At 35.8% G+C, this 16,917-nt stretch overlaps 1 protein-coding gene across 2 annotated transcripts; it reads right to left on the bottom strand.

Moving 5' to 3' along the window:
• Nucleotides 1–284: 284 nt before the first annotated feature.
• LOC127935889 (endophilin-A2) lies at nucleotides 285–16,784 on the bottom strand. Of its 2 annotated transcripts, XM_052534105.1 has the most exons (10): nucleotides 16,554–16,783; nucleotides 11,732–11,800; nucleotides 10,829–10,901; nucleotides 9,812–9,955; nucleotides 8,267–8,400; nucleotides 7,977–8,135; nucleotides 6,702–6,805; nucleotides 6,169–6,302; nucleotides 3,825–3,869; nucleotides 285–2,555 (listed from the first exon to the last, which is right to left on the bottom strand). In XM_052534105.1, exons 1-10 carry the CDS (start codon nucleotides 16,596–16,598, stop codon nucleotides 2,362–2,364), a joined length of 1,101 nt encoding a protein of 366 aa, XP_052390065.1. In that variant the 5' UTR covers nucleotides 16,599–16,783; the 3' UTR covers nucleotides 285–2,361. The 2 variants fall into 2 exon arrangements, with proteins under 2 accessions (XP_052390065.1, XP_052390073.1); XM_052534113.1 differs by lacking the exon at nucleotides 3,825–3,869 and having other exon boundaries at nucleotides 16,554–16,784.
• Nucleotides 16,785–16,917: the final 133 nt, after the last annotated feature.

Here is a 16,917-nt window from a genome sequence, read left to right as displayed (position 1 = left end):
ACGTTTTGAAAATCATGAGGTTAGTAATGGTTTGACAATTAAAATTTTTGGGTTGAACAAATCCTTTAATGTTCCATTCCAGTAACGCAAAACCTGAGATATATGGAGCAAAAAAAAAAAAAAAAAAAAAAAAAAAACACAACAACAACATTTGAGCACTTGATTGTCGAAAGCATTCTGTAATTCCTCAACTCCAGCTCCAGTCCAATCGTTCTACTTCACGCTCACCGGAGAGAGAAACCCACTCAAAGTGATCACTGCCCAAGAGAAAACACACACATATATAGTTTTCCACCTTTATTTAAAATTAAAATATACAATGTTCTCTTATCCCTGCACATTTTCATAACAAAACATAAATCACAAATGGATTATGCAGGAAATACTGATTCAAAGAAGCATTCTTTCTGAAACACTTTCTAAAAATATATATTTTTTTAGATTTGAGGTCGAACAAGGTTAACCAGGGACAATAGAGGCACAAACAAGGTTTCCATTCCATTTAATACATTCTACACATAACAGAATATGATTACTTTCCAGTGTAGTGTCAGCAACATCAGAGCACATGTAAGAGGCTGAGAGTACAGTACTACAGTACGAGGTAAAACAGAGTTACCAGAACAAGACTCGAACCTGAAACCTAGGACCAGCATCCCTCAACCCCAAACACAATGACGTTTATACTTCACAAAAACTCATCACACTGGTTCCTTTCGGCATGAAACTACTGAATAACATGAAATCAGATCTGCTGACTAATGTACCTGTGATCACATGAATAAAAGAGTAAAAAGGCACATTGAAGGAGGTGATGGGTGAAATCATTCTTTCTGAACATGCTGTGGTATATCCTGATCTACAGTACGTACCAATTATGATGCACAACATTGATCATTATGCTTTCCAACAGCTCTGATTTTCTACTTTTTTCACTACAGTAACTCTACACTGATTACAACCTGATCCCAGTTTTCACCATTCCCTTGTCAAGATCCCAGGAATGGTTTGGGGTTAAAAACAAAACAAAACCAAATCTGAAATATAAACCGATCCAAAATGCTAGATAATCTAAACCAGTCAAATCTTTCCTTTTGTCATCTAAAACTATGGCATATGACTGTCATTCTAACATTGTCCTTAAAAAAAAAATTTGAAATATGTAATTGATATTTGCAGTGATTATAGACGGTTTCTTCAAAATAAAGTAGTAGAAAGTTGAATATCGTTATTGCATTGAAAAGATGAGGAAAATTCACAAATACAAAGATATAGGAACCATGTAAACATTTGTTTGGTACGGTTTATGCAAGGCAACAGATTTCAGTGGTCTGCACTTTAGGCAAGAATGTTCAGAACAAAACATGTTGAGTATTATAAATGAATCCCAGTGAGTTTCTCTGTACAGAGGATTACAGCAGACGAACCTTTTCCCTGAGAAATAGAAACTGAACCAAGATCAGTGGTTAGAGGAACTTCGCATTTCCCTCTTTGAGGAAGTGGGAACAGATTAAAGCCATAATAACCCAGAAGGAAAAAAACCTGGACTTAAAAAAAAAACAAAAAAAACAACAACAACGAACAATAACAAAAAAACAATAACAAAAGTGGTTCACGCACTTAATTTCCATTTTCAAGAACTCACCCATGTGGAACTTTAATATCTGTAAGCTGAGGTTTCTGATTGTGTGTGTCCTACTATAGTTCTCAGAAACACAAGAACAGTTCAGAAGGAGATTTGTAAAGGTTCCCCTTTCTAGAAAAGAGAGCGAGGGATGGAATCATGCAGAAAATAAAAGTAAAAATGACTGTTGTGTACATAAACATAAACTGGTACTTCTGGTTCGCATTTGGAACAGCATGAGGGTGAGACACTAAAATTTTATTTCTATTTGAATAAGCCATCCCTGTTGACTGTCATGTAAAGAAACCGCTTTATTTTTCTGTTGACCTTCCTTTTTGTTTTGTTGTTAGAATCAACTTTGAATGAGTAATTAATGCATAATAAGGTGTTATACATAATTGTGGCCACTAGAGGTCAGAGATTACCAACAGAAGACACTTCTTTGTAACATCAGTATAGGAAACTGAATATGAAAATAAAATCCATTTGAATGAACTCTTACAAAACAGATTTATCTTTGACATCTTCTCAATGATGTTTATTGTACTTTGGGGAATGCTAGAGTTTTCTATGATGAACTAAAACTCTTGACCTGAAGCCTAAGTAACAAATAATCATTCAAACTCGTACTGTATATTATTCCAGCATTTCTTTCAGGAGGTCAAAGTGTCAAAATTGTCCCCCTATTCCCTGTCCTGTACCTGGAATTGCACTTCCTCTTCCTGTTTTGTGTGAGATCAGTGCCGCAGCGGCACCATAACCTCTACGTAGTTGCAGGGGAACAATCCGGTCTGCCCGTGTACGGTTCCCTCGAACCAGTTCTCGTCTATTTGATTGGTCAGCGTGATGACGTCACCCTCGTAGAAGCAAAGCTCTCCTTCGTTCTCCGCTTCAAAGTCATACAATGCCTTGCAGCACGGCTGATCTGTCACTATGGAGACAGAAGATTGCATTAGAACAGAGCAGAAAAAAGATGAAGATGCACAGAGAGAGGGAGGAGGAGAAAAGGTAAACAGAGCGAGAGAAAGAGGACAGATTACTGGAAGTACGCATAAGGAACATCAAATTAAAAAAGCCTTTTAACTGGAATTATTTAATAAATTATTAGCAAAACTTTATTCATAAAGATGCTTTTTAAAATCATGAATACAATTTAAAAAAAAGTTGTATCATTTTTATTTCATCAAGCAATTTCCATAATAATGAAATTCTAGCTTAATAAAAATAAATCATGATATTAAAGAAAAATATATAAATGCATTACATTTGTAAATTGTATTCATTTGTAAAATTATAAACAATATTTTGACATTTATACAATATTATTAATATAAACAATATATTAAACATTTAATTTTAAACAATATTATGTTTTATATTAATTTATAATATTAATATTAATTATTTATACACTATAATAGGTAACAAGGTGTTAGTTTATAATTATGTGAGACATGTGAGACAATAGTTAATAAATCTAATAGTTCTCTCAAACATATTTAGCATTGAGTACATGCAATACTGCAAAAAGGTGTGCCTTGGTTTTTAATTAAGAAAAAACAAAACAAAGACATGGCCAGTTCTGCTACCTCCAAACATGCAGGCTCCAAAAAGATCAATACTAGCTCTCAAGCAATCCAAACCCTCCGCATGCTAGACAACACTCAGTGAACACTTCAAATTGAACCACCTTAATGCTAACTTAAAACATTAGCATTAACTTATTGGTATCACTGCTAATTGTGGTGCATGTGCTGCCTATTTAGCTCAATCCAAATCAGTCACTGATAAAGTTCCATTTAGATTAGGATGCTGTCTTAGAAGGCAACCTATGTAGGCAGTAGACAGCGAGGCAGCTTGTTTGTGTATCTGTGAGATGTTCTTAAACTGTTCATGCAGATATTAATAAACGACTCATTTTTTAGCTAAACAAGCTCCCTGGTGGAGAATTCATCACGTGGCAGATTGAGCACTTGTTGGATTTATCTTATGAAGGGAAACTAAACGCGTCTCACTCACAGAGCATCTCACACACACGAGTGATGTGTCTGTGCTCATCATGGGTCTGTTATATGTGTGTGTGTGCGTTTAGCAGGTGGCTGATTCACATTATTTTCACTGAGATTTGAAGCTTTAAGAAAAATCTGGCATAGAATAAAAGCTCTTCACTATGTCGAGTGTGTGTTTGTGTGTGACTCACTTCTGCGTTTCTGACGGGAAGATGGGCTGTTATAAGAGTGGGCCGCTGACGTAAGAGAAAGAGAAACAATAGTCAGTCTCTGCGTGGCTCCACACACAGTTCACACTGAAACCAGCTGACACAGACATCCATCCACACACACACACACACACGCACGACAAGCTCATCTTCACACAGAGTGCACACTACATGAACTGTGAATTATACCAGAACGTGCTGTACACTACAGAGCACACTGCCTCGATACTATATCCCACAATGCAATGCATCAGTGTTGTTATTGTTAACAGGAGCAAATTGAAAAAATAGAGCAATTTAAAATTGTTACATTGGCAACTAAGTTAATGAAATACATTTAAGATGAAGTGCTAAAATTACAAAAATAAAATAAAAACAAATTAAAGCGAAACAGAAATAACAAAATAATAAAAAATGCCAAAAGCATAAATCATAAACTAAAATTAAAATGATTGAAGACATTAATAAATACTATAATAGTATGTAACACTGCAATGCTCTTAATTTTAGCAATTTAATATTTGTTATTTGAAAAAAAAAGGAAAATAAATAGATGAAAAGCTTAGACTTAAACAAAAAAGAGACAAACTGAAATATGTTTAAGTTAAAGTACTGCAATTACTAAAACTAAAACCAAATAATAAAAAAAGCTAATTGAAAATATTAAGTGATCCCTTAATAATAAATTAGAAAATAACTGAAATGCACTGAACTTTACCACTGATGAATGCATGATTTTAAACATCACTTTCTTGACTCCATAACTGATCAGACTCCCAGAATTCAGTGCATGTGAATCAACAAATGGCTGAAAGAATCCAAATGCTGTCTGACTGAGCAATTGAAAAAAGTCTATTTTTTCAGCATATGAATAAACTTTTACGAGAAATAAGCATATTGGCTATAATGCTTATTTAAATTAAAATTTAAAGCGAACTTCAATTTGTTAAAAAATAATAGATATTACATTATTGTGCCTTGGAAGGCCGTTTAATAAACAACCTCAGACAGTCGGTTTCCATTTTACAAAAAATCAAAACACTTTTTGGAAGTCACTGGGTGTCTGGGCAGCCCGACTGGTGTAGGTTCTGGAAAGCCAACATTTTAAAATATGAAGTCTACACTCATTCCACAGCGTGCAGCGCTTCATACAGAACATGTGCTGCTTGTGTCATCTCCGTGGAAACTAGAGACTTCATGAGAATGAACCTGTGCAGCATGTGGAAATCTGACGAGCTTCTCGTGACATAAATCGATGAATATGATTTCCATTAACCCTTACACTCGATTAAAAATATTTTCTGAAAAAAGCTGTAATGTGTGAGCCAAAGCATCATTCAGGAAAGCCATTAAATTGAGTGAAGGAAGGTCTAAAAGAAAGCTCCTAAAGTAAGGTCTGTCAATTGCACACGTAATGGCTTTCGGTGTTTCATATCTACTGTTACCATTCAGACTGTGACTCTATGAAAAATCCAAATCAAATCTAGGCCACCCCGAAAATGTTGTTCAATTTACAGTTGAGTCCGCATGTGTTAAAACACACCGTCTCTGCTGTTGATTCTTTTTTTTTTAGAATAGTTAAACCAAAAAATAAGATGTCGATAGGTTTGTTTCTTTAAAAAAAAAAAAAAAAAAAAAAAAAGTTTTGTAAATGTAGCATGTCATCACTTGTTCACTAAAGGATCCTCTGCAGTGAATGGGTGCCATCAGAATGAGTCCAAACAGCTGATAAAAACATCAATAATCCACATCACTCCCGTCCATTAATGAATGCCTTGTGAAGCAAGCAAAGCTGCGTGTTTATAAGAAACAAACCCATCAAGGCGTTTTAACATTATACTTTTGCTTCTTGCCAAAATATGAGTCCATAATTCATAATAACGGTTCCTCCAGTGAAAAAGTCCATCCCCTGTTGTCCTTTCACATTAAAATCTAGCGATATGTGTGTTTAGAATGGTTTTTGAGTGTTTTCTATTACATACTGTGCTTAAAACAATGCATATTTCTCTCCCTTTTCAGACGAGATTACTTTTTCACTGGAATTAGCATTATTATGGGTTATTGATTTTTGCTGGAAGCAACAAATTTGAGGTCAAAACATTTGAATGATGGATTTGTTTCTTACAAACTCACAGCTTTTTACTTCACAAGACGTTAATTAATGGACTGGAGTCGTGTGGATTATTGTGATGTTTTTATCAGCTGTTAGGACTCTTATTCTGACGGCACCCATTCACTGCAGAGGATCCATTGGAGAGCAAGTTATGCAAAGCTAAATTCCTCTAATAAAGAAACAGGCTTATGTAAATAAACAGGGTGAGCTCACCTGTGGACGCGTGTGATGACGGTGCAGCTGACGGACTCCAGCCTCCGTCAGAGTCTTCTGACTCCAAGCAATCAAAACTGGGTTTGGAGGCAGGCATCCGTTTCTGCCGTGGCTGAGATTCGGCCTCGTTTACTCTGCAGAGCACACACACAAACATGAACACACACACACACACACACACACACACAGCAAAACCATCTATCAGAGGTTAAAAATATTTCACAAAAAAAATAAATGCATATATATATATATATATATATAGAGAGAGAGAGAGAGAGAGAGAGAGAGAACACTTGGTATGGTGCAGAGGCCATATGGAATTCTTTAATAATGTTTTTGCAATACTTTTGCATTCTATTTGTAGTTTGAAAGCTTTAGTCCCCATTCAGTTTAACTGCATAAAAAAAAAAGACCATGAACATGAATCCAAATTTCATGAATCCAAGAAGAATTTCAAATTGGTTTTGAATGACATGATAAATATTTATATATGTGATGAAGACAGAGAAATATCATGGATGTTGATCTCGCACCTCTCTCTCATTCTCTGTGCCAGCTCCTCCAGGACCTCCACAGACTGTCTGTGAAACTGCAGCTGGGATTCGACCAAAGCTGTGAGCTGACTCACCTGCTCCACCTACAAACACACACACACAACACACACCCAGAGCATGACACAATGTTATTGCCTTCGAATAAAGAGCTGGAAGCTTCCTCTTTTAGGTTTCGCTGATTTTGCATCTCTATTTCTGTTACTTCACAAGGGCTTCAACTTTTAATCTCAACCAAATTCACTTTTCCTACAGAATTGGTAAACAATTTTATCTTTAGCTTAAACCTCACTAAATGTTGTTAACTTATATATGAAATAACAAATGGGACACCCTACACACCTTTGGATTTCCACCAAGAATATTATAGAAATTAAAACTAAAACTAAACTAGTTTCAAGTTTCGTTACTTGAAATAAAATGCTCCTGGAAACAGCTGGAAGGAGCTTTACATTCAAATCATAGAACACTACAAAGTTCTAGAAAATATATATTTTTTTAATAAAAAAAATGCACAATATATGATTCTTTTGTCACTTCTTCAACAATAAGCATTCCAACTTTAGCATTTTTTAAAAATGCAATATGCAAAATACAATAAATATATTAATCATGAAAATTTGTGGTACAGTCTTTCCATGTTACTTCGATGTACACCACTGAACTAACAGACCATTACTGCATACATGGCATTGAGGAACTTTTTGTTAGCGCACATTAATGACAGTGTTTAATTACAGGCCTCTTTGACCATTGTAGCAAATAATCAGAAACATCAGAAGTGTTCACAGTCCAGTGTCGATAAAACAGACTGATAAATGTGTTGGCTGGAAAATCTCCAGCACTCACTGATGTGGATCACTGTTGCGACTGTAACCATTATACGACCCTCCCTGGTCCCAGACTATAAAAACTTTCCAATAGGGCGTTATTTAATTAGAATTTTAGTGCTGTTGGCTCAGGCAAAGCATCACTGTTGCTATTACTCATTACTTTAAGCAACCTGAAAGCAACCAAAATAATTCCAAAGCAGAATGTTTTGAATTTTGTAATTGTACTTTTCAAATTGTAATTTGCATATGGCTTTTAAAACAGATTTTTTGGCAGGTGCTTTTTACAGAAGCAATTTGTGACAAAGTCTGATTACCGTTAAAAAACAGCTAATAATAAACCACATCCTCAGTGTTAAGAATGCCTTTCAGCATTTTAAAAAGAAGATGATCAGAGACTGACTCCAACAGATTGAACTGAGCTTACGTCCGTATCCAGAAGGTTCTGCATGCTGGTTTCAGCCAATTCTTTGGACTCTTTGAACTTCTCTGCTGCTAGCCTGACCTCCTCATCCGGAATCTTCCCCTGACGCTTCTTCTTGTAGTCGTAATCCAGCCGACGGCCCTCCAGTTTTTTCAGATGATGCTGAGGAAGAATCAGAGCATATTATCATATTCAATTATATGTAATGGTCACATATTTAGCCCATGATTATTACATATTTAATGAATAAACTTTCATTTGATTTTAGAGTGCAATTGGTTGCAGTTTTCCACCTCTATGTCTTTCAGGTCCTTGTCGACTATAGTTTGGAAAGGGTCGATGAAGTTCTGTTTGACATCAATGTCTAGAGAGTCTTTCACTTCTGCCAGTCTCTTCATGGCGTCTCCCATCTCCACTAAAGCACCACCTATGGATCCGATGGAGAACATCAAAACAAAAAGCACAAAAGTGTTTTGTTAAAGGGTTAGTTCACCTAAATATTAAAATTGTTTCATTAATAACTCACCCTCATTTCGTTCCAAACGATTCATTAAAGTAGTCTATGTGACATCAGAGGGTCAGTAAGAATTTTTTGAAGCATACAAAAATACAACCGTTTCTGTCAGACGCATCCAATTCGAGAACCGAGGAGCTGATGATACTGCGCATGTGTGATTCAGCGTGAAGCAGACTGAAACTCACAGAGCGTCTGAACCAAACTGATTCTTATGGTGAATGATTCTGAACTGATTTTGTGCTAATGTTATGAGCCCAGGTAAACCGAAGGCTTGAATGAAGGGCAATCATCGCCAACGATGCCATTACGTCGAGCGCAAAAGAACCGGTGAATCGTTTTCTTCAACCGGTTTATTTAATCGAACGGTCCAAAAGAACTGGTTCTCGGAAAATAACTGAACTTCCCATCACTACTGGTGATCCAACAACCGATGCAACCTGTTCTTGACTCAAGAATGAGTAAATCTTTTGTTCGTTATCTGGCTGGGCTCTGTGTTCATCTTCAGTTCTCTCTTCACATCACTTCAGTCAGTGTACTGTTTGAGTAAATGAATTACTCCGGGATATTGGTTTGTTTGAACTCAGAGGGAGTGTCAGCCACATTTAAAAAGTTAACAGCTTAAGTCATTTGTGGATAAAAGCTTATTGGAGATGCGAACAGTTTAAAATGATTCAGTTCGATCTGGTGAACTGGTTCAAGAAAATCAGTTTACATCGAGTTATTCGTTCGTGAACCAGATATCACAAACTGCAGTGAATGCCCTCACAACAGACACGGGAGAGAAGACTATGATGAATAAAGAAGTCGTTTTTTTTATTTTTGGACCAAAATGTATTTTTGATGCTTCAAAAAATTCTAACTGACCCTCTGATTGATGTCACATGGACTACTATGAAGTTCTTACCTTTCTGGACATGGACAGTAGACCGTACACACAGCCTCAATGGAGGGACTGAGAGCTCTCGGACTAAATCTAAAATATCTTAAACTGTGTTCCGAAGATGAACGAAGGTCTTACGGGTTTGGAACGACATGAGGGTGAGTTATTAATGACATAATTTTAACATTTGGGTGAACTAACCCTTTAAAAACAAAGATACTATATTATCTATATTAAACAGTGAAATATAATAGTTTATGTTTGACAGGTCTCTAATAATAAGATGCTGAAAATCTGAATAGGTTTTGTTTCCGGTTTCACTGTGTGCTGATACATGTTGCTGTAAGAAAGATTTTTATGCTTTGGGCAAATAATATGAATGACATGGTTTCCCATTACAGTTTTTTTGTAATTGCCGGTAAGAAAGAACAGTCCTCTCACCAAAGTTGGTGTCTTCTCCCATGTCTCGGCCGTATTTGAGCATACACTCTCCCAGAAGGCCTTCTGCCTGAGGGTAGCCTGGGCTCTTCACCTGTCCCCGCATTTTAGACATGGTGTTCAACATGGTCAGCCTCGCTCTTGATGCTGCAGTACAAGACAGACAGAGAAAAAAATTAAAAACTTGTTTTCCAGCACAAATATCCAAACATACTTAAACCCTAATAGTTCCTTATTTAAAAAACAAAAACAAAGCACACTATTTAAGATGTAGATAACTTTGTTTGTTCTTCAGAACAGAGCAGTGTAGCATTACATCACTAGCTCACCAATGGATCCTCTGCAGTGAATGGGTGCCGTCATAATGAGAACCGCTGATAAAAACATACTGTAACAATAATCTTCAAGTAATTCACACCACTCCATCTATCAATTAACATTTTGTGAAAAGCCGCAAGAAACAAATTCATCAAGCGGATTTAATGTTACACTGTCGCTGGCAAAAATACGAGTCCATTATCCGTAAAAACACTTCCTTCGTTGAAAAAGTTGAGCAACTGTTTTCCTCTAACACCAAAACCCATCAAAATACAGTACTTGTTTAGAACTGCTTAGAATTTTTCCTCTTGTAAATGGTGCTTGATTTGTGCGTATTTCTCTCCTGATTCAGATGAGATGAACTGTTCACTGAAGAAAGCACTATGGATAGAATATGCTTAAGCCACAAACAATGGTTCGAAGTTAAAAATGATGGATTTGTTTCTTACAAACGTGCAGCTTTCCACTTTTCAAGATTTTAATTGATGGTCTGGAGTGGTGTGGATTACTTGTGGATTATTGTGATGTTTTTATCAGCTGTTTGGACTCTCATTCTGACGGCACCCATTCACTGCAGAGGATCGACTGGTGAGCAAGTGATGTAATGCCAATTTTTTTTTACATTTAATAAAAACCAATTAATATAAATCTTGCATATGACTTTAAATTCAGCTCAAGGGGAATATGTATTCATGTTTTCACCTGGGTTTGGCTGCAGGTATTCAGCAGTTTTGCAGAGCACATCTGATATGGCTTTACTGGTGACCTCAGCCTTCTGTGAAGCACAAATGTCAGAGAACAGGTGTGTGTGTGTCTCACTGACAAAGAAGTGAGAAAGAGCTGAAACAATCAGAACCGGTCACACCTACTAAAACAAAAGCCATTCAAGATGCGGACTGATACTGATAGAAGCGGGCTCAATAGACCGTGGCTTGCTGTGGTTTACCACAGAAAATAATGCAAATAACTTGTTTAAACCAAAAATGTTAAAGCTCTTACAGGAATTAAGCAGTAGAAATGTGAGTTATGAGCTGTAAAGTTGTTTGAGAATTCATTTTGAGGTGGGGCTTCTTCTAAAGGTGGAGAAACTTCCGGTAATGCATAACTGATGTACTTTGGGAGGAAGTGGTATTAACCACTTTTTTTTTATTCCAATATAAATGTCAAGAACTACTAAAGCCAGTGTTGTCAATATGACACTGAAATTAAACAACAGACAAGTGATTTTGCAGGATAAAATCTATAATAATGGGCTTTTAACATTATATTTAAATGGCAAAATACAAAGCCTTTGTTTGTTTATCATTTATTACAAACAATAATCCGAACATGAAGTGTGCAGAATTGGCTAAGTGGAAGTAGAAATAGTTAAAATCCTATACAATTATTTGACAGCTCATTTTTTTTCCACGATGAATTTGTGCTGGTCAGTCATTCACAGCTTTGTGTTGGTGCTAAGGAAGTTTTTAGTTCATTTTACAGTTTAATTTCTTACAAGAATGTCCTAAAAGTAGGAAGCAGGAAGTCTTTTTTTTTTTTTTTTTTTTTAGCTTTTTTGTGTACTTGAATATTGGCATAGGCATGTGAATGTTAAAAATGTGTTACCCTCTCAAGGTCTTTGAAGTCCTCGTCCAGTTTGGTTCCTTCTGCACCCCCCACCTTCTCACTCATCATCTGAAACACACACGTCAGGGCATCTATCAGTACAAGGATTTTCAATAGACATAACGTGTGTTTTTTTTATTTTTTTTTTATTTTTTAGCTAGTGCTATTTTCTATCCCCCTAACCCTTACACAAAGTATTTAGCCAAACTTATTTTAGTATTAAGCGATTACGAGATCACATCCTTCAGGAAACATGCATTTCGTTTTGCTTTAGTTTTATTGAATAACCCTGCTCCTGATACATTGTGCTTTACTGCTCATGTGAGTGTTGCAGGTTCAAGTCTCTGCAACATTTCCCAAGTCTACTCCCATTTTCCATCAATTATTTCATTCACTCTCCACTATACTGTACATCCATCTAATTAAAAGGTGGTGGCCAAAACATTGCTATGCAGCTGCCAAAGTGATTTTTAACTCATTTCTTCGTGGTTGCTTATTAGGCCACATCAAGAGTTTTATTGACCACCAGCTGACAACTCAAAGTCAAACCACTTAGAGACCTAAAAGCACACTTCTCCTTAGCCTTAAACTACTAACTACATTTGTGTGTACAGAAGAGAAAAAAGAATTAACAGCAAAAGGAAAGAAATTCGGGCAGGAATGGACTCTTTCTGTTGTTTGTCAATGACACTTCCTGTTGGGGCGGCACAAATACTTTCACTCAGTTTCACACAAAAGCACTCCTCCTTTATGAGCTGAACTCTGTTCAAACACAAACACAGACAGTATGGACTATTGTATTCCACTAAACAGGAAGCCTTTTGTTTATCAAGATCTTCCCAAAGGAAAATATTCAAATGAAACCAAACAGCACAGCCCATAGGAGGCAAAATCCATCAAGCTTATAATTACACTAAAACGTCTTAGTCATCATCATTCTTGCGAATCATTGTAACGGTTTAGTTCTTTTGTTTTCACTAACTTTTCAAGAATCAGGATGCTTTATGTTTTCCACGTCATTTTTATTTTACAGAACTGGTCATGCTAAAGCTGCACAAACAACAGAGTTGTGTTTGTGAGAGTTTATTTAAACAGAAGCAAGCAAGTTTAAAAGTAAGACTAAAAGTTGAAAGATAATAAATGGGGAAGAAACTTCTGATTGCTGCCGTACAGATTTTCACAGCTCTTTGTCTTTCACTCATATTAGCCAAATATTAAACATAACTGGTCTATTTGAAAACCTACACCCAGTGTTCAGAGAGGAACACTTTCATACAGTGGCTCTTTGTACGGCCTAACATGATTCAGATAGAAGTGTGGACACTGATAATGATCAAACAGATCACTTTCCTAAATGAGAAATGAAATACAGTTATACAAAACAGTCGGTCTCATTTTATGACTCATCTTAAAACACTTGTTTTCACTTAAAGTAATCAGAACTGTTCAGGTGTTTTTGATCAAACACATCACTCATTATCATTGTCAATGTTTGACCAATCCTGATTATTTACAATATCTAAATTTTTATAATGGACGGTAACTGATAATGATGAAAAGTTTTATAAATATTTATTATATATATCCCACAAGGTTACAAAAATTCCAAACTTTCTGTGTTCTGTAGAATTTGTATTTAATAATTGAATATCTGATTTTAAGCTTTATTGTGAACTTCGTTTTGCCTTTAATTTAAAACAAGCAGTATAATTTAAAAGCAATCACATCTAATCCTGTATGCTTGGAATTATCTTTAAACACTTGAGAAAAATAAGCCCTTTTATTTAATTAAAAATAAATCAGTAAAAATAAACACCCTAATATTTGTGCTACAAACATTTTCATAATGCGTTGCACGATGCGGCAGTCCTATGCTTTGCAATTTGCATAATTATCTCTGCCATACAGCAAATCTGACAACTTTTCTACCAAATAGGAACAAAGGCATCAGACAATAGGAAATACACAATACAAGAGCCCGCATGGAAACACAGTCCAGTTCATAGATACCGTGATACAACCAGTCACCAGATATCTGGTGCAGTAAATACCCAGCAAAACCCGTAAGTGAAACTGCTATCTAAAGAAAAAGATGAAAGAAAAAAAGGGCGGGAGGGAGGGAGGGAAAAGCCTGAAAGAAAATGACCTATTTGTTGGGCATGAAGTAAACAAGAATCCAGTCTGACGACTAAACTTAACTTTTAAATTAAAACACTGTAATACTTTTTCAGTGTAAACACACATATTGTACAGTGTTGGACTTTTTCAAGGCAAGCAGGTGAAGTCAAAGCTGATAATGTGATAACTAGTTTGCAGCTAGAAAGCATGCTGGTATCGGACACTGAAGTGGCAAACACAAAAGATGGCATATTTGCATTCAGTCTGCTGGTTTTAAATGTCTATTGATGGACGTCTTTGGCTGTTGCATTGCATCTTGCCGTTATATATTTAAAGTAAAAGTAAACGCACTCACCCTCAGGCCATGCAGTGAATGGGTGCCGTCAGAATGAGAGTCTAAACAGCTGATAAAAACATCACAATAATCCTCAAGTAATCCACACCACTCCAGTCCATCAGTTAATGTCTTGTGAAGTGAAAAGCTTGAAAAGTGTGGGGAAAAAAAACCCTCAAATCCATCATTAAGAGGTTTTTAACCTTAAACTGTTGCTTCTGCCCAAAATACGAGATTTTGACAGAAACAGTCTTGTGGATTATTATGATGTTTTGGACTCTCATTCTGACGGCACCCATTCACTGCAGAGGATCCACTGGTGAACAAGTGATGGAATGCTGCATTTTCCCAAATCTGTTCTGATCAAGAAACAAACTTATCTACATTGGCCTGGGGAGAAAAAACATTTTTAGCAAATTAGAATTTTTGCGTGAACCATCTAAATACTTTATAACTGTGAGAACATTTTTAGTAGAATCAGTATGCAGGTTTTGTTTCTCAAGAATTTGGCTGATAACAGATATCTCAGCTTTCAGGCCTAGTAAACAGACAATATGATCCTATTCAACTTCAAACGGTGATGAGATCGAGATGGAACATGTTCTCTGTAGGCACGCGCCAAAAAGGTGAAATAGTAAGCTAATGACATAGTCTTTAATAACTACGAACAACAGGAAGTTCTGCATTTTTGACCCTGCAGGCTTCAGTTTTTATTGTAATGAAGCTCAGGGACTGTAAGTCTGACTTTAAAATGCTTGACCTGATTCTTCTGCAACATGTCGGTGCACGTCAGACTTGTTTTGCTAAAGCAGGTAAAGGAATGCAAGACTAAAAACAACTGAATGTCTGAAATTGCATGTGCTAAAGTTGATCTACGCTGTGTTTGATAAACAGGCCTCTTTCTGATTGAATGAATGATTATTTTGGAGTAGAAAACATGGATTGAAAACTAATCCAGCTAAAAAATAAGTAAAAGCACACCATCTACGAATCTCATTCGAAAACACTTTCTTTATCTGCCTGCCATGAGCTTAAAATTGTACACATGACTCAGAAGTATCTGACAATGGGATGTTTATCAACCACACAATGAAATACAGCGTCATTAGTCACAGAGAACAGATAAAAAGACGCATTTGGATCAAATTACCACACTCAAGTCAACCTTCTACAACAACATTGCAAATGTTCAATAAAATAAAATGGGAAAAAAACTAAAACCTATTGTGTCAATTGTAAAAGTATTTATATGGGATTATTTCTATATTTTAGCATAAAAATCATGGTATTACAGCATTTAAAAAACAAAATAAAATAAAAAGACAATGTAAAATGTCTATTATGGAAATGAGAATTTGATTTTTGCATTAAAGTAAAGAGAATTTGAGAAGAAAATGTTCACAATCATGAGTACAATATCCCAATTGCATACATACAAATTCTTATATTTTACCTCTTGTCTGTGACCTGGACATGTTTTCATACCATATAGAGGACAAATATGTTTTCTCAGCACATTACAAATTAACACTAACCATCATCTGCAGATAGTAGGGCACACGAGCTGAATAACATGAGTATTCTGCCAATAAAACACATGTGATTCACTGCTTCCTGCTCAAAACCCACAATATATCATTTTAAATTTCATCTGAACTGCTAACCACATGATGGTCGAGGTGGTGTCAGAACCAGTGTGTTCAAGTCATGATTCTGCATTAAAGCAACCTGTTAATTCTTTGATATGGAGTGTAATAGCATGTGTGCTTGACTATAAAAATCTTTATAGGAAACATTTTTAGATCTAACTTTAAAGACTTCACTTTATTTGGAAATATATATGAGCTTGGTTTAGTCATAAAGTGTTTGTATTGATGCTCTAATGTAGTTATATGGCTGGCAAAACAAATTACTGGGTGACTCATCTGTGCTTTTATGCTGCAACTCAAAGCGTTTACTCATATATTATAAATTAATTTTATATATATATATATATATATATATATATATATATATATATATATATATATATATATATATATATATATATATATATATAAATATTAAATATAAATAAAATTTGCAGTGATTATGTCTCAAAATCTAACTAGACGCCTGCATAAACGCGTTCAAAACCCAAGTTTGATGGTTGAATATGCTGTCTAGGTAGGGCGCTCACTACATTTTGAAACACAGCCGTGTTTTAACTTTTACTTTACCAGAGCAGTGGAGACCCCGGGTGAAGTAAGTCAAAACTACTTGAACTGACATAATAAATGTTTCTTTGTAACTTGCGGAATATAATTTGTGTATTGTTGTATCTAGTCTGTAAATTGACATTTGTGTACCAGCTGACGTGGAAACACTCACCTGACTCGCTTTATAAAACTGTTTCCTTAGTCCGGCAACAGACATGTTTGCGTCGGCTCCTGTCGCTTTGACAAATTTAGATGTAATTTAATTTAATTTTTAAAATGTAACTCTAGGCTGTGGTAAAACTCTCACAAACTCCTCTTCCTGATCGGCCAGAGTTTGAGCTTGCAGTGTGCACGTCACAGCTCATCTACAATGCGACGCAACTAGAACGCTCCCACACACGGCTCGCGTTTAAAACAGAGTTCTGATTGGTCGGCTATTTGTCGACGTCAGGATTCCATTACTGTCTATGGTTTAATGTTTTAAAAGCTCCCAGTACTAAGCATGTGTCATTCTTATAAGTTATTTTTGTAATCTA

The sequence above is a fragment of the Carassius gibelio genome, chromosome A2 (assembly GCF_023724105.1).
Source record: "Carassius gibelio isolate Cgi1373 ecotype wild population from Czech Republic chromosome A2, carGib1.2-hapl.c, whole genome shotgun sequence".
Lineage (NCBI taxonomy): Eukaryota > Metazoa > Chordata > Actinopteri > Cypriniformes > Cyprinidae > Carassius > Carassius gibelio.
The sequence above is the reverse complement of the archived record's forward strand: the minus strand, read 5'-3'. Positions and strand labels throughout refer to the sequence as shown.

Coding starts and splice junctions, on each gene's coding strand:
- LOC127935889 (XM_052534105.1), bottom strand. CDS start 16,598: ATGTCTGTTGCCGGACTAAGGAAACAGTTTTATAAAGCGAGTCAG. Junction 6,806..7,976: donor AGAACCTTCTGGATACGGAC/GTAAGCTCAGTT, acceptor GTGTGTTTGTAG/GTGGAGCAGGTGAGTCAGCT. Junction 2,556..3,824: donor TTCCCGTCAGAAACGCAGAA/GTGAGTCACACA, acceptor CTGTCTCCATAG/TGACAGATCAGCCGTGCTGC.